Source organism: Maniola jurtina, chromosome 1 (genome assembly GCF_905333055.1).
Source record: "Maniola jurtina chromosome 1, ilManJurt1.1, whole genome shotgun sequence".
NCBI lineage: Eukaryota > Metazoa > Arthropoda > Insecta > Lepidoptera > Nymphalidae > Maniola > Maniola jurtina.
The window spans coordinates 12,886,796-12,913,290 of NC_060029.1; the positions used below are offsets into that span (position 1 = coordinate 12,886,796).

The 26,495-nt window shown below is 36.9% G+C and overlaps 3 protein-coding genes across 13 annotated transcripts; 1 reads left to right on the forward strand and 2 right to left on the reverse strand.

Moving 5' to 3' along the window:
• On the forward strand, positions 1-15,201 carry LOC123874953 (tetratricopeptide repeat protein 14). 10 transcript variants are annotated; one of them, XM_045920582.1, is made up of 20 exons: positions 1-115; positions 294-603; positions 1,464-1,540; positions 1,967-2,089; positions 2,764-2,984; positions 4,627-4,767; positions 4,865-5,541; positions 6,315-6,550; positions 6,808-6,977; positions 7,226-7,369; positions 7,762-7,833; positions 8,145-8,333; positions 9,645-9,738; positions 10,336-10,497; positions 11,169-11,398; positions 12,003-12,191; positions 12,543-12,779; positions 13,185-13,307; positions 13,956-14,003; positions 14,912-15,201. In XM_045920582.1, exons 2-20 carry the CDS (start codon positions 303-305, stop codon positions 15,042-15,044), a joined length of 3,567 nt encoding a protein of 1,188 aa, XP_045776538.1. In that variant the 5' UTR covers positions 1-115; positions 294-302; the 3' UTR covers positions 15,045-15,201. The 10 variants fall into 10 exon arrangements, with proteins under 10 accessions (XP_045776538.1, XP_045776620.1, XP_045776699.1 ...); XM_045920664.1 differs by having other exon boundaries at positions 7-115; positions 9,648-9,738; XM_045920743.1 differs by having other exon boundaries at positions 7-115; positions 6,321-6,550.
• A 1,503-nt stretch (positions 15,202-16,704) lies between these two features.
• Positions 16,705-19,071, reverse strand: LOC123877192 (mannose-P-dolichol utilization defect 1 protein homolog). The gene is made up of 4 exons (XM_045923756.1): positions 18,743-19,071; positions 18,461-18,659; positions 17,827-18,031; positions 16,705-17,044 (listed from the first exon to the last, which is right to left on the reverse strand). Exons 1-4 carry the CDS (start codon positions 18,828-18,830, stop codon positions 16,793-16,795), a joined length of 744 nt encoding a protein of 247 aa, XP_045779712.1. The 5' UTR covers positions 18,831-19,071; the 3' UTR covers positions 16,705-16,792.
• Positions 19,072-20,197: 1,126 nt separating this feature from the next.
• Positions 20,198-25,435, reverse strand: LOC123877080 (UPF0430 protein CG31712). Of its 2 annotated transcripts, none has more exons than XM_045923615.1 (5): positions 25,173-25,434; positions 24,939-25,098; positions 24,636-24,836; positions 23,623-23,706; positions 20,198-23,438 (listed from the first exon to the last, which is right to left on the reverse strand). In XM_045923615.1, the coding sequence occupies exons 1-5, from the start codon at positions 25,325-25,327 to the stop codon at positions 23,277-23,279; spliced, it is 762 nt and encodes a 253-aa protein (XP_045779571.1). In that variant the 5' UTR covers positions 25,328-25,434; the 3' UTR covers positions 20,198-23,276. The 2 variants fall into 2 exon arrangements, 1 of the variants encoding a protein (XP_045779571.1); XR_006798515.1 differs by having other exon boundaries at positions 23,404-23,438; positions 24,112-24,836; positions 25,173-25,435.
• Between the last annotated feature and the right edge of the window lie 1,060 nt (positions 25,436-26,495).

Consider the following 26,495-nt stretch of genomic DNA (forward strand, 5'->3'; position numbering starts at 1 on the left):
GACTAGTTTTGAACACAGGTTTTGAACAGTGAGTTAAGTGAGATGTGTGAAAATCTTAAAACACTGAGTTATTGAAAATAAATTATTGTAGAGTCACAGTTAAAGTGTTCGCAAGGTATTTATTTTAAAATTGGTTAATCTCGATTCTCGAATTTCAGGCTGGTTATTTTGCTTTAAATTGTTTCAAAATGGCGGACTCGCCCGCGGCGGCGCACAATTCTATATTTGACATAATTGTGAAAATAGGAAACAATTGTAGATTGTAGAATACTTAGCAACCTATTTTCTTCCAGTGAAACAAAATGGATCCGCCGCTGGATGCGGCATTAGTGGCGCAATCCATAAATTACCATGGACAGCAATTGCAAAAAACGTGGGAGGCCGAGAGAGGTGAAGAGGATTTGGTCAAGATTGGCATTGGACCCCTGGATTTTGCTGTGTATCAATCCAGACATAAACATCTTACTTTTCAAGACCGTAGTAAGCGGTTAAAACTACATCAGTTTATTGCAAAGGAAGCAAATGTTTTGTTTGATGCTACGGTTATGGAAGAGACCCCATCTTCTTCAAGTTTGGGAGCTGATGCTACTACACCGGAAGACAGTAAGTACCCTAGTTATTGCAAAGATTTGAATTGAAGAAATTCATAAGTACTGTAAAAGAATTTTATGTCCTAGAATGCATGAAAGACATTTTTCTTAGTGATAAGTTGACCAAGACTAACTTAGTGTTTTATTGATTGTCTAACCTAGTATACATTGATTTCCTTCATTTCACAACGTTGCACAATGTTTGTGACATGCAATATAAGATAAAATTCCGAATATGGTCATGGACCACTTATTACGCCCACTCTAAACATCTACATGAACTTTTGAATGATCAAGATAAATATATTTTAAAAAAAAAACCCTGCATAGCCTTTGGTAGTCTTGTTAATTTATCTTCCGATTCTTACATTCAGGTCTTAAATTTTTCATTATTTGATATGCTGAGCCTTATCAGATATGATAAGGAAAGATTTTATAAAGCAAAATCTTAATAATATACAATTGATTCGATTAAGAATGTATAAAGTTATGAAAATTAATTATTATGTCACTGATTTTAAAACTTAAATAATTTAATGATACTTGATACATATTTGAGATTCTTGGAGTACTTAAGGAACAGGAGGTCTATTTTACATCCCAAAAATAGACTTCCTGTTTCATAAGCAAGGCTTGTAGTAGATAAATGTCTCATATTATGGAAGTAGAAACCTACATGACTAAAAATATTTAGGAAAAATAGAAATTCTTTAAACAAACTATGTCTTAGTCTAATCTAATCAATACTGAAACCAAACGTAGCATGCACTTGAAAATATGTTTGTCTCATAAAAGATAGTTGCTAGGCAGCCATAGGCCTACCTAAGTGATAATAATTTAACTGTTTTATATTATGTACTTTTATTGTTACAGATTTATATGCACTGATGCCACCATTCGAAACTTTTTTAAATGTGGACAAGTCAGCAAGATTGAGACATTTTTTTGATGTGAGTTATTTTAAAAACTAATAGATAGAGTAATAGATAATAGCTGATATCAAGTGTTCTGATGTTTTATTTGAACACCATACATTATATATTCATCTTTCATTGCCGATTTTGTGATTGCACTTCAAACAGTCATTGGTTTTGTGATTGCACTTCAAACAGTCATCACTTTCACAAAAAAAATATTTATTGACTAGAGTCAAAATTCTAGATGATAACTGTGACTTCATTCTTATGTATTTTGGTTTTTAAATTTCCATGAGAACTTATTAGTTTTCCAGGATAAAAGTATCTTGAGATGTGTATTTCTATTGCCTTTATAACAACAAATAATAATATTGGAAACCCTTCGTGTGCGAGTCCGCCGCGCACTTGACTGATTTTTTAATATTATTGTCATATTAATTTTGGTACTGTTTTGTTTAGAATGTGAAGACTGGAGAACTAATCATTGGAGCTGTGATCAACAGAACTGCATCGGGAATGATGTTGAAGGTGCTATGCACTGCCGGGCCCACTTCCAGATATGTTGCTGATATCAATGTTAAGGTGATATTTACATACTACAATTTTTTAGTTTAATTTGTTTTTATCAAATGTTCTATTTTTAACCGACCTCCAAAAAAGGAGGAGGTTCTCAATTTGTCGGGATCTTTTTTTTTTTTTTTTGTATATCCCAATACAGAAGAATCTCACTAACCCGCCGCTTCAATAGACAGACACATCCAATTATCTGGCAACCTCCGCCTGCGCCTCCCTCACCTTGGACAGACCTCAATTTTAAAACTTTGTAATAAGTTGATTGTCAGATATATTAAATTTATAAAAAAACCTGTTTAACATGAATACAAATGCATTGTAGTATTGTATTATGTACCCTTTATGAAATGCTTTATTTTATTTATTCTGAATTTTTATGTACAATCCAATATCCGAACATTCCAATGATCTAGGAACTCTCAGGTTTTTAATAGTGTCAGATTAGTCAAATTCTACTGTACCTTCATTTACATGTAATATAAAACAATATCTTTCTTTTACATTTAAAATATATTATCAAATTATTGAAGTACTGATAAAGTAAGAGAGTAAAGTGTATTCTCTGGTGTTTAATTTTCCTACCTATTAAAATTTTGTTATACTTAGCAATTTATTATTTTCATGGTGGGTTGATTATTTATTATCCACAAATAACTTACTCAATGGTGAACATTCTTTGGCAGGCATTTTTACCCGTGGGAAATATCATACCGGCAGTGGACAAGAAAAATGTGTCAAGAAACTACCTGATGAATGACACAGTGTGCTGCGAAGTGATTGAAGTGATTCCCGACACTGACAAAATGGTTTGCGGCATGAAGGGCATCACTCGCGGCCCGGACGAGCCGCCGCCCAAGCCGCCGCTAGGCCTCCTCAGCACCGACGACTTCCCACTCGTCTACAAGTATGTAATGACCCCTGAAACACACTTTAAACCACAGTTTTCCTACACTTTTGCAGGGTTGACTCACATTTTATATCACAATTTTTTTTCGTTATTGACTACTTTTTAATTACCATAAAAAAAAGGTAAACAGGAAAGATCTACAATTTTAAATATGTGATCGTTATTTTTGCTATAATTTAACAAAGCTATTTAAGTTTATTCTGTTTTGAAAATAATGAGTAAATGTGTGGACACATGTCTAAGCCACAACGAAACGACAATATCAAGTATCATACGTATCACACGTACGCTAACAATATTTTGACCAATTATGTTATTTTTATGGATATTTTAGGAAACTCAATTTAAATTTTGAACTGTAAAAAATGTTAAGTATTCAATTCTGATGAAGCAGAATTTTGTTATGGTAATTAAAAATTAGTGGTATATACTTATCATTGTGAAGATGTCCTAACCGTTGACTTGTTGGTGAAGAGCTTTTGATGAATATATTGATGACTAAACGGAAGTATGCAATTTGAAGATGCTTGATTAACCAGACTATAAAATGAAAAATCAAAATATTGAAACAAAATGGAAGACTTATTGATACAGAAGAAGTGTTGGGTTCACAATCTGTTCAATGGATGACAGTGCAGCCTCAAGAAAACAGTTAACATTGACAAAAAAATATGCTGTTATATCCTGTGGTTTGTTTCATAGATTTCTTTTACTTTTAAAAACGTAACGTGAGAAGTGCTTATTGTGGATAAATGTTTTCACTGTTTTCTGGTCACTTTTTCAGTACAGATTTAAACAAAAACACCAATCTTGTGACTGTGAAATGCACAAAAATATTGTTTTGAAATTGACAAACTAAAAATATTGGATTATATCAATGGATGTTATTTGTAAGCATTGTTTGGATGTTCCTTTACCTCGTTTGAGGGCTTCAACTGATTTTGTGTCAATCAATATCACTTTACACACATGGAAAAGGTCAGTAAATAAACATAGGGTCTCTCTATCTGATGTCTATGGACAGAATTTGTATTTCTGTATTAAAACTAATGTTTAATATTGCAGCATTATATCAAAACATTGATTGGACTTTAATGTAATCAGCGTTTGTCGGATGTTGGCGTTGTTTATTTATTAAAAATGGATTTGCTGGCCATTACGTATTTAGCTGAAGCGAGGCTCCCAAAGATGATACCCTAGTTCGACGTTGACGTGTGCTGGACACATTGTGCAGGCTATGAAAGAAAACAGCTCCTCGTTTATTTTAGGGTGTTTTTTTCTAGGTGTAGCATCAACCCCCAAGATTTACTCATACCTACATTATGCTGTGACTAGCTGAGACATTTGGTAATATTCACGTCACATAGTCGAAGCAGCTTGTCTATGACGTTATATTTGTGTGTGAAAGCAATAAAATTCAAGTAAAATAACATTTTTTGAACAGCTCCAAAGGAACAGGTGAGGATGAGTATGTGTGACATTCTGACTGACTTAGGAATCTATTCTTGAGATGATTCATTCAATTTATTTTAAAATTTTCTTGCAGTCAATAATTGTGGAATAACTCCGTCAAAATTAAAAGGAATAAAAGCTATTTTTTGCAAAACTTCTACATTTCTAATTTGTCATTTTTTGACAGGAAAACTATGGAAATGAAAGGAGAAAGTTATGAAGCCATTTTGGAGAAGAGCCCAGGCTTCAATAACCCTAACTGCGTCCAATACCTCTCTGAACTCCTTGGGATCGCTAACATGCATTGCACCAATTTCGCATCACTGAGGTAAATTGTCATCTCTTTCAAAAATCTTGAATGCTTAAATGCTTACTTTGACGTAATTAATTATAAACTGTTTTTTTTTTTTGTTTTTTTCTAACAGAGGAGGATTTTCGTCATCGGAATATGCAGATGAACTACGTCAAGCACAAGCCAGCAAATGGGCATTCCGATCTGTAGCTGAAGGAATAGAACATTTCAAAGCAGGAAGACATTCAGAAGCATTCCAGTGTCTCAATAAAGCTCTAAGTATAGATCCAAGAAATGTTGAAGGTCTCGTTGCTAGAGGTGCTCTTTATGCAAACAGCGGGACATTCAAGAAGGCTATAGAGGATTTTGAAACTTCCTTGAAACTAAACCCAAACCATGCGAACGCTCGGAAATATTTGGGAGAGACCTTAGTGGCACTTGGACGTAGCTATGAAGACGAGAACAAAATAACAGAAGCGCAGAAGGCATATGAGGATTGTTTAGCAATAATACCGTTTCACGAGGAGGCAAAGAATTCTTTGGATTTCTTGAAGAGCAAAACATCTACAACAAAACCCTTGATAGAGCCAGACGAGTTACTCTTGCCTGGATTGACGGGAGCTAAGTCATTTGAGATGAAAGAGACACTGAAGCAGTTGTTGAATCTGACAGAGAAGAAAGATAAGAAGAAAAAGAAGAAACGCGGGAAAGGAAAGAAGAAAAGGTCCAGCAGCTCGTCATCGTCGTCGAGCGATTCTTCTAGTTCTAGCTCATCGTCTGAGTCATCCTCATCGTCGTCGGAATCAAGTGGTGAGAATAGTTCAAAATATACCTACAAAAATTCATTTGTCATAATATTTTTAGACTATGAGAGTCTTGGTTGGGAAGATTAACCAAGCTGGAGCAAAGTTGGATGGAATGTTTTTGAAAAGTTTTCGTATGAAATTGTCAACACATTTGTAGATCACTTTTTAGTGCACGCAATACCTATAATTTTTTTATTATTGACACGCACTTGACCACAATCACACCTGCTAGAAAGTGTTGATGTGGCCTGAGATGGGATGTGTTGACCTAAAAGATGCCTATTTACTCTTGTTTATTTCTTACATAATCGGGGGGGCAGATTGTGTAACGCTGATTGCACATTCCTCTTATAATTGTTTAACTTGTGAAAGTGACATGTTTTATTCGGCCATTACAGTATGATCAGCATATTATTATTTATTAGGGACTAAGCAGCTTTCTCTGATGCATCACCATTTATGCTTCGAGTTCTTTATGTGATTGTCTAATTTATTCTTTGATTTATTGAGCTTCAAATTACTATTTCCTTGGTACACATCTTTGGGTAATTTATTTTTAATTTGTTCCAAATGTGCGCAATTCTGTTGGTTCAAATGTGTTTTATAGGATTCAATGATGCCAAATTAATGTAGCTTAAGATTATGTCTTCTTATTCTAGGATTGGCCTTTTTTTAAATGTTTTCTTGATATTTTAAATATGTCTCGATAAGATCGCCTCTTTGATGTGGAAACTGCTAACCTGCTATGTCATCGATACAGAGAGTGCACGTTTTCAGAATCAGAAGGCCCTAATCGTAAGAAGAAACGTCGCTCCCAGTCCAACAACAAGCGACAACGCTCGCTGTCGCCGCTCAGCAAGCGCATGGCCATGCTGGGCGATGCTGATTCAGCGTCTCGCACGCACAACTCTCAGTTCAACCACCCCTACGGGTACCAGCCGCCGCCGCCGCCCATCGAAGAGACCAACAACGCGCCCATGCGATCACAGGCTGATATTGATTACGAATTAAAGGTATAGTAATATCTCCACAGCTAGTTATAGGTAATGAGAATTGTCAACAACAAGCGACAACTCACTGCTCTAGCATTTATGTTGAAGACTTATTTGCATGTGTTCATCAGTAATGACATGAAATGTTAAGCTCAATGTCCTTGTGTTTGCTGCTTAGGTTCAATTATTTTTGATCTCATTCTGAACATTTACTTAAAAAATAGAAAAAGAAAAAAGGTCGACATTGTGATATTTTAAAGGCAACTTTTTGTAATCAGGTAAGAAAGTTCCTAGAAATGACCAAAGAAGACTCCGACTACGAGGAGAAAGTGCGCAACTTTTTGGAAGAGACAGCTCAGTATAAGCGCAACCGCAAGATGCAGGAGCTCGGCCAACAGATCCAGCCTGGCGCAGACCACGACAAGAAGAAAAAGAAGAAAAAGGATAAGTTAGTGTCAATTTTAGAAGATTTTTTTAGAGATGGATTTCCGGAATAATTGAAGAAATCTATGAAAATCATGTAAAGGTTTCAAAAAGAGCATTCTACATACAATTTCATTGATTTTTAACTAGATGTAGTTTTTAACGAACATTTTTGAAGTAATATACTTTTTTATTTAAAAAAAATCCTGACTAATAAATATGACCCTTACCAAAAAAAAAAACTTGAAAATTAATAATTTATTTGTCTTTTAGGAAAAAGAAGAAGGAATCAAAACGTAAACGCAAAGAGCAAGAAAGGGAAGAGAAAAGAAAGGCAAAATTATCACGCAATAATTCAGACTACACCCTCCGTGAGTTGGAGAATATAAGTGACAAGAAACTAAGGGATGCTATTAGGTAACTCTAGTCTTGATAGTTAATTGTATGACCTATCATAATCCACGGAAAAAAGATAGTATAGCGCTCTCTGTTATGTAATCCCATATAGATGATAGAGGCAAAAATCTCAGCGCGCATTAACCATTTGAAGCATCAACCAATCACAACCATGTTTTCAAAAAACATTCGAAATTCAATTCGAAATTTTTTTTTAGAAAACATTCATTTAAAAAACATAGTTCTTTGTGATTGGTTGGTGACTCAAAATGGTTAGGCACACTGAGATTTTTGCCTCTATCATTTGTATGGGATTATGTAATAGAAAGCGCCATACTAACTTCTTTTCGCGGATAGGGTATAATAATGTTTTAGAACTTATAATAGATAATGTTTTGTGTTTGTTGCAACAGGAAAGAATTGAAAGGAAAATCCAAGAGGGATCAAAGTTCTGACGGTGAATATGATCGGAAGCATGAAAAGAGGTAAAGTAATAAAATATTACAGGCTCTAAATTAAGAGTTAGCGAAATTGTCGTAAACTAAAGTTAATATTTATGATACTGCAAATCATAATAATGTATGCTCATATGAGGGTGACGGGAATAATATGAAATGAGCGCGAGCGGCGGATATTGTGTTTTTCGTCAGCTACTGGACCTCCAAGTTTATCCGCGAATCTTTTATTAAAGCCATGCTTTTGGTTTGGTCAAATTTTTCTATCTTTTCTCACACAAATTCTTTTCAAGAGTTATTAGATTATTATATAATGAAATAAAACATTTTCTTCTAACCAGCCGACTACTAGACGAGATGCCGGGGCTCGAAGAACTGGAGTCGAAACTCAATGCGTACCACTCTATGGTGGAGAAAGAAGTGTTGGGCAAACGCGACGGGCGCGGCTCCATCAGCCCCATCGACCAGGCGCCGCCGCCGCCGCTCGAGAAGCCCAAGTGGAAGATGTCCATGAGCGCCGTCAAAGAGCCGTAAGTGACGTCATTCTCTAGCCGCAAGGTGACAGCACACATATCAACTAGAAAGGGATCATCACCGTATCGCCTTTCATCTCGCCGTCAACCAGGCGTCAACGTTATGTAAACGCAGATGTGCAGCTCCGGTACGTCGACTCAGATATGGCTACGCGACGCCACGCTTGCAACTGCCGACCGCACACAGGCAAGCGTGGACGAAGAGACGTATGGAGACACGTGAGTGCAGGGACGACGAGCCGTAGGACCACGCACCGCATGAGACGAGGCGATTACGCTAAGATTCCGATTAGTGTGCGTTGCAGTAAAGAATTTCATACAAAGAATACTGGACGGCTCGAGTTGATACGGAAACGATACCTTTCCGAGTTGATATGTGTGCTATGACCTTAACTCAGTGCACACCAAGTCACGGTAGAGAAGGAAGTGAAACTCGGTTAAGAACAACGGTCACGGCTCCATCGACCAGGCGGAATCGCCGCCGCTCTAGAAGCCGAAGTGGAAGATGTCCATGAGTAACTTCTTTTTCTTTTGGGGCTGTGCAGGCGATGTCGATCGCTTCCTCCATTTTGATGCGTGTCTATGAGTAACTCTTGAAGTAATTTGTGTGAAAAAAGTAGAAAATTTTGATCGTAAAACAGACAGTAATGAAAGAGCCGTTGACGTCATTCTAGATCCTTCTATTTCATTTTATTATTTAAGAAACAACGCAGAAAGCTTACTGTGCTATCTTCCTAAAATAAACATAATACATGTGGATAATCGTAGACTGTTTTACGCCTGAGCAACAACATGCGACAACATGGCATGCTACAAATAGAAACATTAATTTTGCGATCTTGAGTAGCGATGATTAGATGTGGAATGCCCTTCTTGCGTCTGTATTTCCTGTACCTACTGTTTATAATCTAAACACATTGAATACCTTTAAAACAAAAGTGAATAGGCATCATCTAGGCGAGTGCGCTCCAATCTAGACCACATCATCGCTTTTTTAATTATTATTGTACTTAAGCGGAATAAAAAAAAAAAAAAAAAAATGTGACAGTCTATTTTATACCGATATTTTGTCATTGTGCAGTAGAATTCGAATATTGTGGTATAATAGTCTGCTGATCCTTCTCGCTACATTATATTTTTGTAGCATGCAGCTCTATGGCATGCCTTCATGTCACACTTTGTTACTTTGGCGTCAAACGACTTTAAGACACATTATTACTTGTTGAAAAATATTAAAATATGCTAAAAAAAAGATGTTTATATTGTTGAAAATCCATATTGTTTTCTACTAACTAAAACATTTCTTAGTAGGGTTAAGAAGAAAGAAACCCCAGTACCAAAGGGATATAAGGAGCGTTATGCATTCGAAGACAGTTCTGATGATTCACAAGACCATCCTAAGGTAAGAACAAAACCTCTCGTACCTTCAATCTTCAATAATAATATGATAATTAATAATAATATAATTAATAAATATAATAATATAATTCAATAGTAATAAGCAATATTATTCTATTACTTCAGTTGACTTAGCGATTGTCGCAACATATAAAACTCATGATTTAACAGCTGCACTTTGTATGGAGATGCTTAGTGAGGAGCTAGCAAATAAAATAGTGTAATTACTAATTATAATTATCATAATTTGGGCTATACTTTTTTATCTGGGTGTATTAAGGCGACTGAATAGTAATCTGAACTCATTTTCAAGCTCATTTTGCTTGAAATTAGTTCAGATTTCTAATTTTACTCTGTCCATGGAATGAAGTTAGTATAATGCTCTATCTGTCATATAATCCAGTGCAAATGACAGAGTCAAAAATCTCGGAACCATTTTGAGTCTCCAACCACCAACCAATATCTCAACTACTTCCATTCAGTTTTTTGTTTTCCTATTATTTAAAAAAAAACCTGTAATTTACACAGCTTATTCGCCAGCTACTCGAATGTCAAGAAAAGGCGGTCGGTGTGCTCTTCATTAAAGTCATTTGTGTAACAGCCATCACCAGGCGACAAGAACGTGTCGGTCCGCCGCGCCATGGCTATGAAGGAGCCGCCGCCCTTGCCCAGCGCGCCGCCGCCCAAGTCCAGTCGCGAGCCCGACCCGCCCGGCACCGAGGCGACGCACGCCGCGCACCACCAACAGCACCCACACGCACCGGTAAATACTTCTACTGCTACTCGGTCAAGTTTGTACCTCGCGCCGATTGCGTCAGACTAAAGGTGCCCACGCACTCAAACTGAACTGCAGCTGAACTGCACGTCGCGGCAGCGCCCCACACGATATTCTTTCCAGCCAGAGAGAATATCGTGCGGGGCGCTGCCGCGACGCGCAATTCAGGTGCAGTTCAGTTCGAGTGCGTGGGCAACCTTAACGCTTAGGTACGGTATGCGAACCGTACTGACGCAACAAGACGACCGCGGATTCACTTAGCACTAAGCCTTTGCACGCTGCTTACCACCAATAATATCCACATGCATTAAACTGCCTGTTCTGTTCTTTGGCCTACCAAGATTATTCCAGACGCTAAGCTCATTCCGGAGATATCGATCGAAGTTTTTAAAAGGAGCAAAAGCTTTAAAACCATGCAAGAGCATTTTAACTTAAAGATCGTAACGGAATGTTTCCAAGATATTCTGATTGCAAAATTATCGCCTTACGAGTATATTGACAAATCAAACTGAAAATCAACTATTCAACTATAATCAACAAGAAAATCTACTATTAGTAAGTCATGGGCATTGAGATGCAGATCTAAGTAATCTATATTGACAGACAGCAAAAGTTTTCTAAGAATGTCAAAATGTTTCATTGGCAATTTTTTTTTACAGCCGGTCCGCAAAGGCAACATAGTTCTGGACAAATTCGGATCGTTCCGGCTGGCGCAAGAGGGCGAGACGCCCGTGTCGGTACCGGACGGCGGTCGTCCGGAGCAGTTCGTGACGCGCATCAAGCCGCCCACGCCGTCTGCGCGCCGCCCGCGCTCCCCGCCCTCCCCGCGACGACACTCCTCCAACTCATCCGATGACGGACGACGATCGCCCAAACGATCAAGGAGCAGGTAATTTTCAAAGTTTTATTTATTTATTTATTAAAGATTTAATAAAAAGAGAACATTTTACACCAAACTTTGTAGACCAAAGCACTAGATAAAAACTGAGACTAGTATTTGTTGCGGCCCAAATAGACTGTAGTTTGTGCTCGGGCTGACAAAAATAAAAATCTTAAATTAACACTTCCAACAGAATTCCACAAGTTTTTAACCATTCCATTAGCGCTTAGGTTAGGTTTCCATTGGTTTTGGGGAGAATTTTGAGCAATTTAGATTTTTGATTAGTTCGTTCCATACCGTGGGCTCCGCATTTGTCATGAATAGTTTAAAACAATTGAACAATCCATTGTCGATTTTCATTTGATTGTTTTTTGTGAAGATGAATCAATTGACAATCGATTGTTCAATTTATCCAGTTATGCTATTAACTGTCTAAGCTTCCTGTCTTAGCTACTAGTGTAACTTTGCTGGTAAAGAAAAATATGGCAGTTTCACAATGTCTAAATCTGTTTATAGTATGCATGTGAAAGACAACAATTATTAACAATGTCATTTTCGATTTATTTTTTATATATTATTGTGATCTACATTAAAATTCTCTACTTTTGCTTAGGTCCCGTCCACGAAAATACCGCTTCCGCTCCGGCTCTCGGTCGGCGTCGCGGTCCGTGTCGAGCGCGAGCGGCTCCGTGGCGTCGAGGCGGCGTCGCTCCGCCTCCCCGCGCTCCCGCTCTCGCTCCGATGCCAGCCGCTCCTACTACTCGCGCAGTCGGTCACGTTCCCGCTCCGTTTCTAGAGATCGGTAAGTGGAAGTACTATAATATGGTTTACTAAAGCGTCTTTTTTGCTAACAAAATAAAAAGTGAAGTAGTCGCGTACAGTTTTAAGAACCAGAAACCTAAGGGCTTATAAGAGTATTCATGCAGAACCGTTGTAACGCGCGTTTGGCGTAATGTACAGATTTATTCGTAGAGACCGCGGTGGACGCCGTCAGCCGCGTTCCCACTGCGTGTGGCGAAGTGTGATGATTGTGGTGCAAGGTTGTTCGTGTGCTTCTGCAGGCAACGCCGCGCTTATCGCTGTGGGTACCTCAATCAGCGTCTCCATAAACAAAATGGCAAAATGAGCGTTAAAAATAATTCTTGTATCACAGAATGCGACGATTCAATCGGCGAGGCAACTGGCGCGGTCGCGGCGGCTTCGAGCGCGGCACGTACTACCGGCCGCGCTTCCACACCTACAACGGCGGCGGCAACCGCGGCCGAGGGCGCGGCGACTTCCGCCGCGACGACGGGCGCCGCTTCCAGCACGAGTGGCGCGACAACCGCTCCCGAGGCGGGCGCCCCTTCCGCCCCAGGCGCGGCGGCGGCGGCCGAGGACGACCGTTCAGGTATGAGTGCCGACATGGTATGCATAACAAAACATATGGTTCATCCAATTGACCCCACATGCCAACCGCTGAAAGCGAATTTTCATACGAAATAAGTTATTTCTGGACGGAGTGTGACGTGCGCAACATCCGCTATTGGTTTGCTGTCATATGACGTCAATTCTACCTACATATTATTTAGTCTGTGTTCCTAGAGTTAAACTCTAGAGTACACACAAATCACGCGCACTCATAACTTTAGAGAGTGTGTGTATGCGTCCCCTTTTCGCTCATGCCTCTAAAAATTATCTCTTGTCTATATTAAACGTAATATGAAATAAGTACGCACAGTTGATGACTCCTCCAGCATACAATCCTAGTATTAAAATATTTGTCATACTAACTTTTAGAAATGATTTGTTGCAGAGGTGGATTCCGCGACTTCCGCGATCGCCGCGTCATCGGCCGCTACTCGCGCTCGCGCAGCCTCGACAGGACTCGCCGCTCCCGCTCCTACAGCCCCGAGAGAAGGGATAAGGAAAGGGACAGGTTGGTCCTTGTAAATTAATTTACCTTTTTAGTTTGATTACCTAGTTAGATTAAATTTTAACATTTGACTAAAGACTTGTCGACTTTTTGTTTCATAGTAGTAAGTAAAGCTTGACGAGAAATATAAAAAACTTACTCTGGGGGCGCCATTTTACATTTTTAATTGCAATAGTCAATTAGTCTTGTGTAGATAAATTAGTTCCACTAGTTTTCCGCAATATGGCATAGTTTTTTATTTTTCTGGTCATGGTGCATTGTGTAGTTTAGTTTTTTTTGATTGCCCAAGATTAAAAATCTGTATCAATTCAATTTGTAAAGGTTTAAAAATGTGCGTCGAATTAAAAACTTTTTTTTTGAATTTGTGTACACTTCAATTTTCCTTAGTTTGCTTAAAAGATAAACAAATCACAGAGACCTCGCAACGTGTAAGCAAAGCGATTTTCTCGGTGCTTTAGACCTTGTGGAATTAGATTTTTCACTCATATCATCGCAAACTGACAATGAAATCATTGTCAGTTCGCGAACGAAAGTCGTATGGGCTGCTATCGTTCGCCTCTTACGCATTTCAGCGAGAAGCTATTTGTTTGTTTACCTTTTAAGTAAACTAAGAAAACTAAAGTACAAGTGCCTCTTTAAAACATCTTTCAGGCTTCCTGTACACGAAGCCGGAGCCGCACCAGCGGCGCCGGAACGCAAGTTAGTGTAAACAAATACTAATTATAAATCTCATTTGACCTTCCCGGGGCCGTCTTGGTGCCGCTCTTTTGTTACCTAGAAATATAGATTTCAGACTCTTATCCCATAATACCTCCCCTATCTTGCAATAAATTAATCCGTAATTCACAATTAATCTCGCCCATTATAATATTTATTTACAATTGTACGTGTAAACTTTGCGCTGGCGCCGGCGCCGGTAACAATTTTTATTCGTTTATTTCACTCACTACAGGAAGCCTTAGTTTTTTTTTAAAACAAATAAATTCGAGCCGTTCCACTATGATTGAGTAACCCCTGCCAATAGAATCGATTCATTCTTAGTTCATCCATAGTCTAGTAGAAAAATTTTCAATGAACTTTACCTATAATGAATGGACGTTGTCGAGATTTGAAACTCAAATTCTCAATTAACTGCCATTCTAATAAGTTGTAAAGAAAATCCATCAATAGAATAGCTTCCTTCTTAGCTCATCCTTAGTAGAAACTCAATGAACTATAAAAAATGATTTTATTTATTAAATATTACTAGTGTAAAAAAACTAGAAATTTGTGTAGACAACACAAATTTCAAACCCCTATTTTACCCCATAATTGCTATCTGTATGCCAAGCAGCCCGATCCGTCCAATAGTTTGAGCTGTGCATTGATATACATCAGGGAGTCAGTCAATCATCCTTTTGTATATTTAGATTTATTCAAAGATGATATAGACATTTGAAAAGTCTCTCAAAGCCTCCGATGGGAAGGCAGCATAAAAATTCACATAGTTTTATCAAATTGGATTGAAACAGAACAGTTTCCAAGACAAGTCCGGGGCATTAACTTCAACTTGCTTACACACTGTACTCTAGCGATTATTACAGTTACTCTTGTTCTGAACGCGACAGCCACCGCAGCGAGGGCGAGTACGAGGAGGAGCGCTACGTGGACCGCAAGGAGTACGACGGCAAGTGGGCCGACGGCAACGAGCCCGAGCCCAGGCACGTCGAAGAGAAACCGGAGGAGCCTCCCAAGGAGTAGCCTAGCAGGCGACTGCACCACACCACCGCCATCACTAGTTCACGCACGGCCCTCGTCAGTCTTTATGCCTACTCTGAACATAGCCGCGTTCACATACGCGCAATTTTCAGTAGGGTTTAGTATAAGATTAAGATTTTACGTTGATAAGATTCGAGCGTTGAAAAATATTAGCACGAAAGAAAAATTGACTTTTAAAGTCCATATATATCCGCTGCCAGTGCTCCAAGCGAGAGCATTACGAAATTGAAATCGGTAGTGCTGAATTGTTGGCTTTAAATCCAAGATGTTTAGGTACTTTTTACTCTAACATTGGTTAGAGCGAAACGTACGTTCGGAGCGGCCATTAAGATTGACGAGGACTATAATATTTTAAGTTTAGAGTTAACAGCCGTCCTAGTACCAAACTCGTGCTGCATATTTGCATTATGTTAATGTCATCACAATGGGGATTTTATAGTTAACTACAATATTTTTCATTAAAAAAAAATTAAAATTGTGACGAACGTTGAAAACGAAATACGACCTTGAATAAGTAAATGTACACAGTTATATTTAAGTTAATTAACTAGGCAGCAAATAGTATGTCGAAATTTTGACGTCAAAAGGTTAAACTTTTCTTTTGCGAGTTACAAACAAAAGCAAAATAAAGCTTTTATTACTTATTCAATTTACGTATTATTATTTAGTTTTTTCTATCTTTTTATTTTTCCTAGAGTGAAAATAGATAAATAACCCTTTGATCGGTGTTAACATCCCTATTGTTGTTTTATTGGATGAATCTATAAGATTTGTAAAAATTGTACCTAAGGAAAGAGAATCGATCAATCAGAAAAAATGCCATTGTTTTGCATTATTGCTGTCAGTTTGGTGCTAGGGCCACAGTGTATTGTTAAGGTGCTTTGTAACCACTATTATTGATTAGTTTTGTAAATATTAGATATGAAAATATGTGACATATTTTTCATTTATTTTCTCAATACCCAATAAATAATGCAATTTTGTTCATATTTTCTTTTGTGTTACATCATATAACTGTGTTGGTAAATTCATTTTAGATGATAGTCACTAATCCAAAATACCATTCCACATTTAGAATTACTACTAAGTAAACTATTCTACTATATATTCAATTTTTGCATTTGTGTTTTTAGTGTGAATATGCAATATAAATCTTTGAATGGAAATCTGTTTGTTTTTTTTTTATTATAATATTACTGTCCCATCACAAAGATATGAGTTTTGGATGAAATAAAAAAATACTGCAATCTGGAATCTCAATGTTCTCCTATAGACAAAATGAACAAAGGTTTAAGATGAAAGCTTGTGTAATGGAGAAAACCGCATCAAAAGCGAGCAACATACTTTATTATGGCTAGTTCTGTTGTAACTTGTAACACAATCTAAAATGATAGTTAATATCACGAGGCTCGAAGCGTGAGATAAGTACTCATCACCCTGCGTGTGGTACTGAAGCATCCCACCTCTAATGTACCCACTGGAATAAATCAGTTACCAATTTAGTGCAATACTAGTAGGGTTGAATTCACTCTATGATTCCAGATGCAAAAAAAATCTTGTTGCACTAGTTTCCGTCCAGTAGGTACTTCTTGCTGACAGTTAAAAAAAAAAAATTAGTTGTAGAAATGAATAGAAACCAACAAAAATCTAATAAAATTTATTTAAATATAAATAAGTAATAAAATAAAAAAGACAGCCGTTCCAGTGACTTTGTAATTATTATCCTTATACTATATGCGCTTCTTCTTTTTCTTATTTATATTCTTGTTCGTTTTGACTACATTCCAGTACCAGAAGAGTTGCAAGACCAAGGCTCCATTGGCGATCGTTGATACACAATATGTGACTATTATGATAAAATCCCCAGTTTCTTGTATAGAAGTGAATATTCTTGCAATACTTCCTCCAAACAAAAGGAGGCAGGTAACAGCAGATAGTTGGCCTGTACTTCCATTCTTGTAGTTTGTTATCACTTGGATGGACTGTGAAAATGAATACAGTTATTAGGTTATTGCAGTTAAATTATATAAAAAGTATGAATATATTTCGGAGAGTGTGCACAGGAACTTTTCGATCTTGACCCCCCTTCACCATTTTACCACCGAACCGCAAGACGTCGGGCGAGTTTCCATCCTTATGTCGTCGACATTCCATCTACACGCACGAAACGTTTTGCGTCTTCATTCCTCATATGCATGGCTAAGGTTTGGAATACTCTCCCGCGATCTGTGTTTCCTACCAATTACAATCCGGGTATCTTTAAAACAAGAGTGAATAGGCACCTTCTAGGTAAACGCGTTCCATCTTAGACCACATCATCACTTTCCATCAGGTGTGATTGTGGTCAAGCGCTTGCCTATAGTGAATAAAAAAAAATAAAAAATGAGATCCAGGATTCTATTAGGAATAAGACAAAATAAAAATTCAAGTCTGCAATTTTTCATCTCTCTGTAATGTATTCCTCATTGTTAAGAGTTGTGAGGAATTGTGATCCCTTCTTATTCCTTACCCTTTTGTCTACGCAATTTAAAATTTCACAGTGAGTACTCAAACTAAAAAGTACAAAGTAAAAAAAAAACTACATTTTCCAGGGAGGGTTCACAATAATTGTTTTTTTCCCTGATTTCTTCATGATTTATGAATTGATAGCTTGTACACAAAGCTTTGTCTATGTATCAGAAATCACTTTGTAGTTTTGCATCCACACTGATCATGGCTATCCAGTCACTAATCCTTATATGCAATATCAAATCATTTACTTTACCTTAGCAATAACTATGATAGGAACATTAATAGCTTGCATGGTCCATAGTACATCTTTGGGTGTGTAACCACTGACTACTGCGGAGACGAGCCCCACATAAGTGGCAAGGAAAGCAGCAGCTTTGCCGGGCGCTCCACCGTAATGAAGCACCAGTGATGCAATGATTGCTGTCTGTATTGCTAAAAATGTACCTTCTCCCCAAGCACTGTAAAATGAAAATTACGATACAGTAGGTAACAAAGCAAAAAACTAAAATAGGTGAGCAATGAAACCTATTTTAATCCTTCCTAAAAGATTATTTTTTTACATTTATTTATTGTTTATACAAAATGTTAAAAATCAGAGAACACAGACGTCCTGTAAATATAGATAAATTATTATTTTATAAGATAAAATAAAGTTATAGGATGCTAAAAGATCCTAAGTTATCAGGTGGCCAGAAAAGCAAATGTTAAATCTATAAATGGGTTCTTTGTTACCACCTACTACACTACTATAAATATTATGATGTTGAAAGTCACAAAAACTGACCATGACAACATCTAAGAAGCAAGAATTTTTATTAATAAATTTTATTAATACCTATAGACTAATAATTACTATAATAATTTTACCTATAGACTAAAACATTTACCTAAAAGGGAAGTTCATAATATAACTGTAAGCAAAGTTTGCAGTTATTGCAAATAGTTCCAATAAGACTCCATAAATATTTATTCCTTCAGCACTTTTACTTCCAAGTATTTTCAGAATCTGTGGTACTTTTACCAGTATCGAGCCAGCGATTATACCAATACCGAGTCCTTTGCTTAGCGTAGCTTTGAAACATGGTTCTGAAAACAGGAAAGCATGTAATTTTTAATTAGGTATGTCCGTATGTACAACATGCTTTTACATTATTGACAATGTAATGTACCATCGAGAAAGTTGTATTTGATAAAATATTCATTGTAACACTTTTCCGATAGGACGGACAGTATCAATCCTTTTAGAAACTCAGCCATTATATTGATTTTATCACTAAAACCCGGAGGTTTTATGTAAGAACGTTATCACTTTGAGTTCACTTAGATAATACTATTTAATACATTATGAATAACTCTCGAAGACTATATACTGTTCAAAAGAACACTTGTGAAGTTATATAAAATGTAATTATAAGGAAATTAAAACACTGCAGTTTAATAAATTAAACTTGAAAACTGAAAAGAGCAAATGAATTTCAAAAAGATCATTGGCCGTTTGACATTGACATCGATGACGTTGATGACCGACGTACACTTTGCTTTTCGTTTAAAAATTTTAACAATCATGGGCCTTGGGCAAAAACATCACTAAATGAATATAAGTTAGTTACTTTAAAAATGAAGTTCAAATTACGAGAAACTAATATTTTGGTTGCTTATTTTTTTTTATTGAAAATATTACAATAAAACTTAAAGCTAGCCTTATCTAATTACTATACAAATCATGCCCGCGTGGAATGGTGCCAAGAATACTGGCTGCATTTCCGCGTTGGACAGCCAGGCTGATCCGTTGCGCAAAAAATGAGCCAGCCCTTCTGTCACCCGATGAGGCTATTAAACGCGGTTGCTTATAATTTTAAATCTTCTATATTTTCTTCATAATAAGGTCTCTTCTAATGAAGGGGGATCTCCTGCGGGATGATTTGCCATGTTCATACCTGTTCAATACATTGAAGCAGAGCTCATTATTTGATGTTGGTCGATTCTACATTGCTGCTTCTCTGAGTGAATATTAAAATAATTAACTATTCGTAGGAAACCTTCCATGGATTCAAAATAAATGTCAAAACTCGGTGGCTATCTTGCACACTGAGGCTAACTATAGAGCGTACTTTGACTTTGTTCAGCAGTTAAAAAGAGACAGATTTATATCAGCTATATAATGCTATCTCGTTTTAACAGTGTCTTAAGTCAGAGCTAACTGCTAATTCAAAGTGCGCTCTGTAGATCACTATAGATCTCAACCTGAGAGCGAATCACGCGCAGAATCTTGGACATTGATAAAATTCTTTTGTGGTGGTGCACAATAACAGTGCACCCACATTGGCGCACCACGATTTCCTTTTAAACCATCCTACGCCCAGACGGCCACTCTGTCCCATAGTATGGGAACTATTTCCCATTCCGCTAGTCCAGAGTCTATACTCTGGACTAGCGGGATTCGCCAAAATATGATTCGAGATTAACGAGTAGGTACGCGAATTGTATGGCCGGCGGAAATCGTATCATTCCGCACATATATCACTTTCGTCTTAACCTGAATGGTTGGCGCAAATATCTTAAAGTTTTTCAAAAATTTATTATGTACCTAGCTCTTTTTTTCTCTGGGAGAAATAAAACACAACTTAGGGTATAGGTAGTTTGAGTCTTTATTAAATTTTATAAGATGTTGTTTGTCATTATATTATTTAGATCTTGTGCTTGTAGTATTTTGCAGAATTCTATACTAATTAAGTCTAAAGAGAATAATGCAAAATATATTTCCGGCTGTATGAGAGAAATAATTACTTAATGAAATATAATCATTTAGACATTAATTGCGATAGTAAATAAATTAACGTCAAGTTTAATAAGAATGTATCCAGAACGCGCTTCATACAAACGAAGTTTGATTCATATTAGGGTATTAAATAGTCAAACTCAATGTTTCTTTATACAGGGTGTTTTAGGTACTCAATATAAATCTTTGAACCGATGCAATTCTGAAATTATGTTTAGTTATACGGAACTCTCAACTTGTAACAACCAGACAGTGTCCACGTTGAATATCATCGGTTTATAATAAAATAAGAATCAAATTTTGTTTGTATGGGACACACTCAAGAGCGCTCGAAGCAATATCCCCTTGGGGATATTCGATATGCTATGTAGGCCGGACGCCCATTAGCGACTACTATCTGGGCGATTGCTTTCGAGACCAAGTGACTGTTTTTTAACAATAGCCTTCAGGCGTTAAAATAGAATTAGAATAATCCACAGAAAAATGCAGAATAATCCATATGCTAAGCTATGCTCAAATCCAGAAGCATTTGAGCATAGCTTAGCATAGTTTGAATTTCTTGAGACGCCATGGCTGCAAGACGCAGTTAAGACAGGGGCGCATTCCTTAGGCAGGTGGGTTCTTACACAATAAGCATAGAGTTATTACGGCCAGAGTAAGCAAATGATTTAATGCCTGTGAATTGCACGCTACTGAAGAGGATAGTAGCCAATGAGCGCCCAGCCTTAGCCATTTATCGTAATAGATTAATTAATTAAATCGATAAATACATTTTACCTATCCCAATTAGGTAGGCCTTTCATAATAACATTTTAATTTTAAGAAAACTTGACAATATGCTGCTGTTCTAATGCAAGGCTGGATTTTTATAAAATCTAACCTACTTAATTATAATAATCTAAACGAAGTATATTGACACAGTTATGAATATAAAGATTCTATAATTTCATTTATATAAAAAAAATCTACTTTGATGTTGCTGTAGGTATGTACATTCCACCATTGAATTACCATTTCCTTTTTCTTTTTATCTGACGCGGATCGTATTTGTCATTTGATTAATATAAAACCTGAATATTCTCATTAATCTTTTGACTAACAGCTAATGCTGTATAGTACGCGACAGATTGAGATGGCAATCGGCTCACCCGCAGCGGGTTAGCGTAGGCGCTGAGCGGGTGTGCGGAAGGACCCCACCCCGGTTGCCATCTCAACCTGTCCCGCTCTGTAGTTGTAATTATTATTAGTCTGAATCTTATTACAAACAATTATTTTGTTCTTCAAAAATATTTGTTTAATGAAAACTAGCTGACGCTAATTGCAATGTACGTTGACGGTACTATGTCAGAAACCTTCCCGTAAGTACTAACAACAACTGTACAAAGTTTCATCGCAATCGGCTGAATAGTCTAGAAACGCATAAGGAGCAATCAAATAAAGATACATTCATTTTTATAGAGATAATATAGTCGTAATCTAGGTCTGAATCACTGGCGTTGCAATGCAACTCGCGTGCCGTCTATCATGCGTTGAGGGTACGTACTATATCAGAAGTCTCAACAACAACTGTACAAAGTTCTAGTAAATGAACAATGCGCGAATAGATAACGAACAGACAGACAGACGAACATTAATAATTATATATATATTACAGTAGGCGTTTTGTTCTGACACTGTTTTAGTAGGTACTAATAATTACATAAAACCAGAGATAATTTTCACTTTGCAAGAGTAGCAGAAGAATTTTTTTAAAGTTCTATACTACTTTATAATCGAACGAAATTGATACTTTCACACTAATGTCAACTGAAGGGCAATCCTCTATTACAATCAATGCTCTTAAAAATATGATATGTTACAAGTCAAGTTTGAAGGATGGGTATTGTTGAGCTTGTCCAGGTATATCAGCATTGCGAAGAGCTTCTAGGGGCAGAGCTCGGAAATGGCGATTATTTACTGACGGACAGTGTATGCCTGAATTATATTGATGTCAATGTCATTCATACTACAACACTATCAGTTTTCAGCATTGCATATGGTGCTTCATAAGTATACAATGACATCTATGCAGTAGTACTACATACTACTAACTTGTCATTCCAAATAAATGAAATGTTAAAACAATGCAAAGGTGAACTAAAATTTATTTACAATACCAATAATGCCTGGGATATGTCAAGAATGCCCATTCTTCAAGCTTGGCACGTAACATATATGTAGTGTCATAACCAGAGATTTTTTACTGAACAACAAACTAGCACATAACTGCAATCTCACCAGATGGTAAGTAACAATGCAGTCTGAAAAGGATGCACGCAAACCTGAAAAAATATAGTGAACTAGAATCTAGATGACGACCGCACTTTGTCCACGTGGATTTAAATTCTTAAAAATTCCATGAATTTAGGTATTTTTAGTGGGAACTCTTTGATTATCCATGATGATAGAAAGCAAGTAGTATGCAAGCTGTCCCTATACCAAATTTCTTCAAAACTGATGGACAGTGAGAAGGCAATAGACAGACACACTTTCACATTTATAATACTAGTATAGATTATTTATTCATTAAAAGTACTGGATGTCTTAATCTCTAGACTACAGCAGTATCTTTATGTTGAGCAATAAAATAATGTAAAATTTCTTTAAAAAAACACAAGTATGGTACGGGTTTTTTACATTATGCATATTATTTTAACATGATTAGGTAGTTCAAATTAAATATTACAAAATATACATATTATAATATTTTTAAAATTATAAATATTGAGGATACACTTATAGTAATTAACTATTAAAAGAAGTAGTTATATTAAGACATTTCCCCCTTTTTTCATAACTTTTTAATATTCTAGTTATGACACTATAAAAGTTAGAGCTAATTTAGTTATATTACTAACTATACGCTTTCTTAACACTATAACACATCAAAGTGGTTTCAGTGAAAATGACAATTTGGGCCTTGAATTATTTTTGCCAAGGATTTTCTTTTGTTCCTCTTTTACTCTCTTTTCTTGTTCCCGTTTCAGTTTTTGTCTCTCTTCATCCATTTTGCGCTGTTCTTCTATCATCGCTAACCTCTCTTCAGCCTGGAAATAGCATTTTTTTTTTAGTAAAGCAAGTTTATTATACCAATAAACTTTTACATTTATAATATTACTAGCTGTACCCGGCATGCGAAAGAAAGAAAGAAAGGCATTCCGTGGTAGATGCATATGACGATTTTGAATTGATTAAAATTCAGATAATTTTTGATATTATTTGTTAACTTACCAGCTTCCGCTGAGCTTCCTCGATCTTTTTATTGTTTTCCGCCATGATATCCTCCAGCTCTTTCCTTTTACGAGCTTCTTCCTCCTGTTTAACAGAAACAGCACATTAACACAACTTCACATCTGTCAGAGCAGACGCAACAAATATTATATATTAAAAGTTGCAAATTTACACATTTATCACAATAAAAACATGTTTATAAACAGGTGCTTTCCAATAAGAAATTTAATACATGTTTTACATTTTATTTCACAAAAAATACAATATGTTTATCATATATGTCCTATTACTAATCATATTTTAATCTCATTTATGTTTCTGTTTTTTATAATAATAAAAGGATGTGATTTTTTTGATTAATCTACAAGTACAACAAATGAAACAGTGTTTTGCTTTCTGCAAACCATACAATGTATTAGCTGGATATAATTGTATGACTTCTCTGAGATAACATAAATGTTGTTATACAAAAAATAGGTTCAAAAATACCTTCAGCTGTCACGGCCGGATCCTCAAGCGGCATCTCCTTAAAACTCTTAGGGCTTCGGGCTCTTGATCAGTCTTCTGACCTGACTTATAGACTACGTGACTGCCGAGGACAGTCAAGTGAACAATTTTAAAATTCTAGCCAGTCACCTTTAAGGCGTTTACAGTACAACAAATAGTACGAGGAGCCTGCCTCGTTGGTGCAGAACATGCAAGTCATAACTGAATGCAATATGGAATTATATCGCAAAGGCTGTCTCAATGAGTGAACAATTAAACAAATCAAGAAAAATTTCTTGTAAGCACTCGAACTACTCGACTGGACCTTTAACAGATATGATCGAAAGAATACTTTTATTAGTTTGCTTGGTTTTATACATTGTTGGTAATAATCATAGAACATTATATGGAGTATGTGTGATGGGGAACAAATCAGATTGTTCCCTGGGGTGAGGATGCGTCACATGTAAGAGCAACAGAACTCGCCTTGCTTTTACACATGACTGGCGAGTGAGGGGCATAGTTACCTGTCTGGCCAACTCCTCCCGTCGCTGCTGTTCCCTTTGTCTCTCAAGTTCTTCCATCATTTCTTTCTCCATCTTTCTTTTTGCCTCTTCTACTCTTTTGGCTACTTCTTGTTCTATCTCATCTTTGCGCTTCTCAAGTTCTTCTTCTACCTTCTTCTTTACAAGAAGTTCAATTCTCTTTGCTGCTTCTTCTTCAACTACCTATAAAAAATACTGGTATGAGCGACAAATCCTGTCGAGTTCATATAGCTGAATCACAGATTCAAATAAAATAACTATACAGAAGTCTGCAATGTGTCATACCTTTTGTTCTGCCTCTCTGACTCGTCTTTGTCTTTCCATTTCTGCAAGGCGATCTACTTCATCCATTTTGCTGCGTCCTTTGGACTTTTTCCTACTATGCCTACTCCCTTCGTATGAACCATCTGTACTCGACGATGAAGATGCAGAGTGCGATCTTTTTCTGTAATAATCATTTGGTATTTATTTACATAATGAATAATTAGATACAAAATAACTTTAAACAACTGGAAATACCGTGATTTAGAACTCCGCTCCCTGATCTTCTCGGCGTGTTTAGAAGTTCTACTCCGTGACGAAGAGCGATCTTTAGAGCGACTCTTCTTTCTCGAATGTTTGCTACTTTTATGATGACGCCTAGGCGTTTTACTACGTGATCTCGAACGGCCCATATTGCACACTACTTATTAGCATTGATTAATTTACAAATTTCATTAAAATTATCCAACTTCACAAATGAACGCATTCCATTTTTTTTAAAAGGTCACAGACAGACAGAACATGGTCTGTTGTCACAGACTATATAGCAAAGTCCTTAATTCGGATACTTTGTCTGAAATCTGAATCTTATATTGAGTAGGTATGAGGGTAACTTTAGAAAAGTGTGAGTCGACTGTTTAATACAAAATCAGTTTATTTAAAATGATAGAAAAGTCAAAAAGTCTGCGAAAACTAATTTTAAAAAGACGTATTTTAAAAAGATTTTATCGTTGCATTCAACAAAATAAAGTAGGAAAGTCGGGTTGGTTCGGAGTTGGGGTCACGTTGGGACCTGACATTTACTTTATGGTCGGGATCTCCATAAGTCGGGGTCGGGAGTTGGTCCAGACTCAACTTTTTTTATAGATCTACAATCTGGGTGGCGCGGTCTAGGTTGGGGAGGCCGAGTTGCGGTAAAATCAAAAGCGCTTGTCTTCTTTATCTACCCAAACGGCCTTTTATAATAAGAAAAGTCTAGCCAACGAAAATAGAGACTCTAGAATTCCATTCAATTTCTTTCCTATCAAATGGTCTGTTAATTTTATTTGGGGCTGCCATACTGATTTTTTTTTTTGAATTTGCTGCGCTTTTTCAGTCAACTTTCGTTGGCCCTTCCCACTATGTCATTGAGTTGGCCAGACTCTATTGCCACCTATTGCTCCCTAACTCCATGTATCCACATGTATCTATCTACTTCGCTTCATGAGATACTATGATCTTATCTAAGATTCGTTCATTCATGGTCCGGTCCATGTTAAATAATCGACTCATTCGACGCGCAGCGGGCTTTTTGTCTTCAAAGAAGTACGAGTATTCTGCTATCAATGGTACCCGCACTGGAGCCGCACGCTGAGACTGCATACTGGTCTGTGCTGCTGTCATGCATGTGGATCGCCATTCGTCACCGCGTAGTTCTCCAGCAGGGCGATCGGCTAAAAATGTATCAATCATTAAAGGACAGCATCAATGTCAAAACATGGTATTTAGCCAATGGGATTGGCCAAAAACCATGTTTTGACATTGATGCTGTCCTTTAATGATTGATATATTTTTAGCCGATAGGCCCCCAGACCACCAGAC

Coding starts and splice junctions, on each gene's coding strand:
- LOC123874953 (XM_045920582.1), top strand. CDS start 303: ATGGATCCGCCGCTGGATGCGGCATTAGTGGCGCAATCCATAAATTAC. Junction 2,985..4,626: donor GACTTCCCACTCGTCTACAA/GTATGTAATGAC, acceptor ATTTTTTGACAG/GAAAACTATGGAAATGAAAG. Junction 12,780..13,184: donor GGCCGAGGACGACCGTTCAG/GTATGAGTGCCG, acceptor GATTTGTTGCAG/AGGTGGATTCCGCGACTTCC.
- LOC123877192 (XM_045923756.1), bottom strand. CDS start 18,830: ATGGCTGAGTTTCTAAAAGGATTGATACTGTCCGTCCTATCGGAAAAG. Junction 18,660..18,742: donor CAAATACAACTTTCTCGATG/GTACATTACATT, acceptor TCCTGTTTTCAG/AACCATGTTTCAAAGCTACG. Junction 18,032..18,460: donor ATTATGAACTTCCCTTTTAG/GTAAATGTTTTA, acceptor TTCATTTTACAG/TGCTTGGGGAGAAGGTACAT.
- LOC123877080 (XM_045923615.1), bottom strand. CDS start 25,327: ATGGGCCGTTCGAGATCACGTAGTAAAACGCCTAGGCGTCATCATAAA. Junction 25,099..25,172: donor GAGCGGAGTTCTAAATCACG/GTATTTCCAGTT, acceptor TGATTATTACAG/AAAAAGATCGCACTCTGCAT. Junction 23,439..23,622: donor AGGAAGCTCAGCGGAAGCTG/GTAAGTTAACAA, acceptor TGCTATTTCCAG/GCTGAAGAGAGGTTAGCGAT.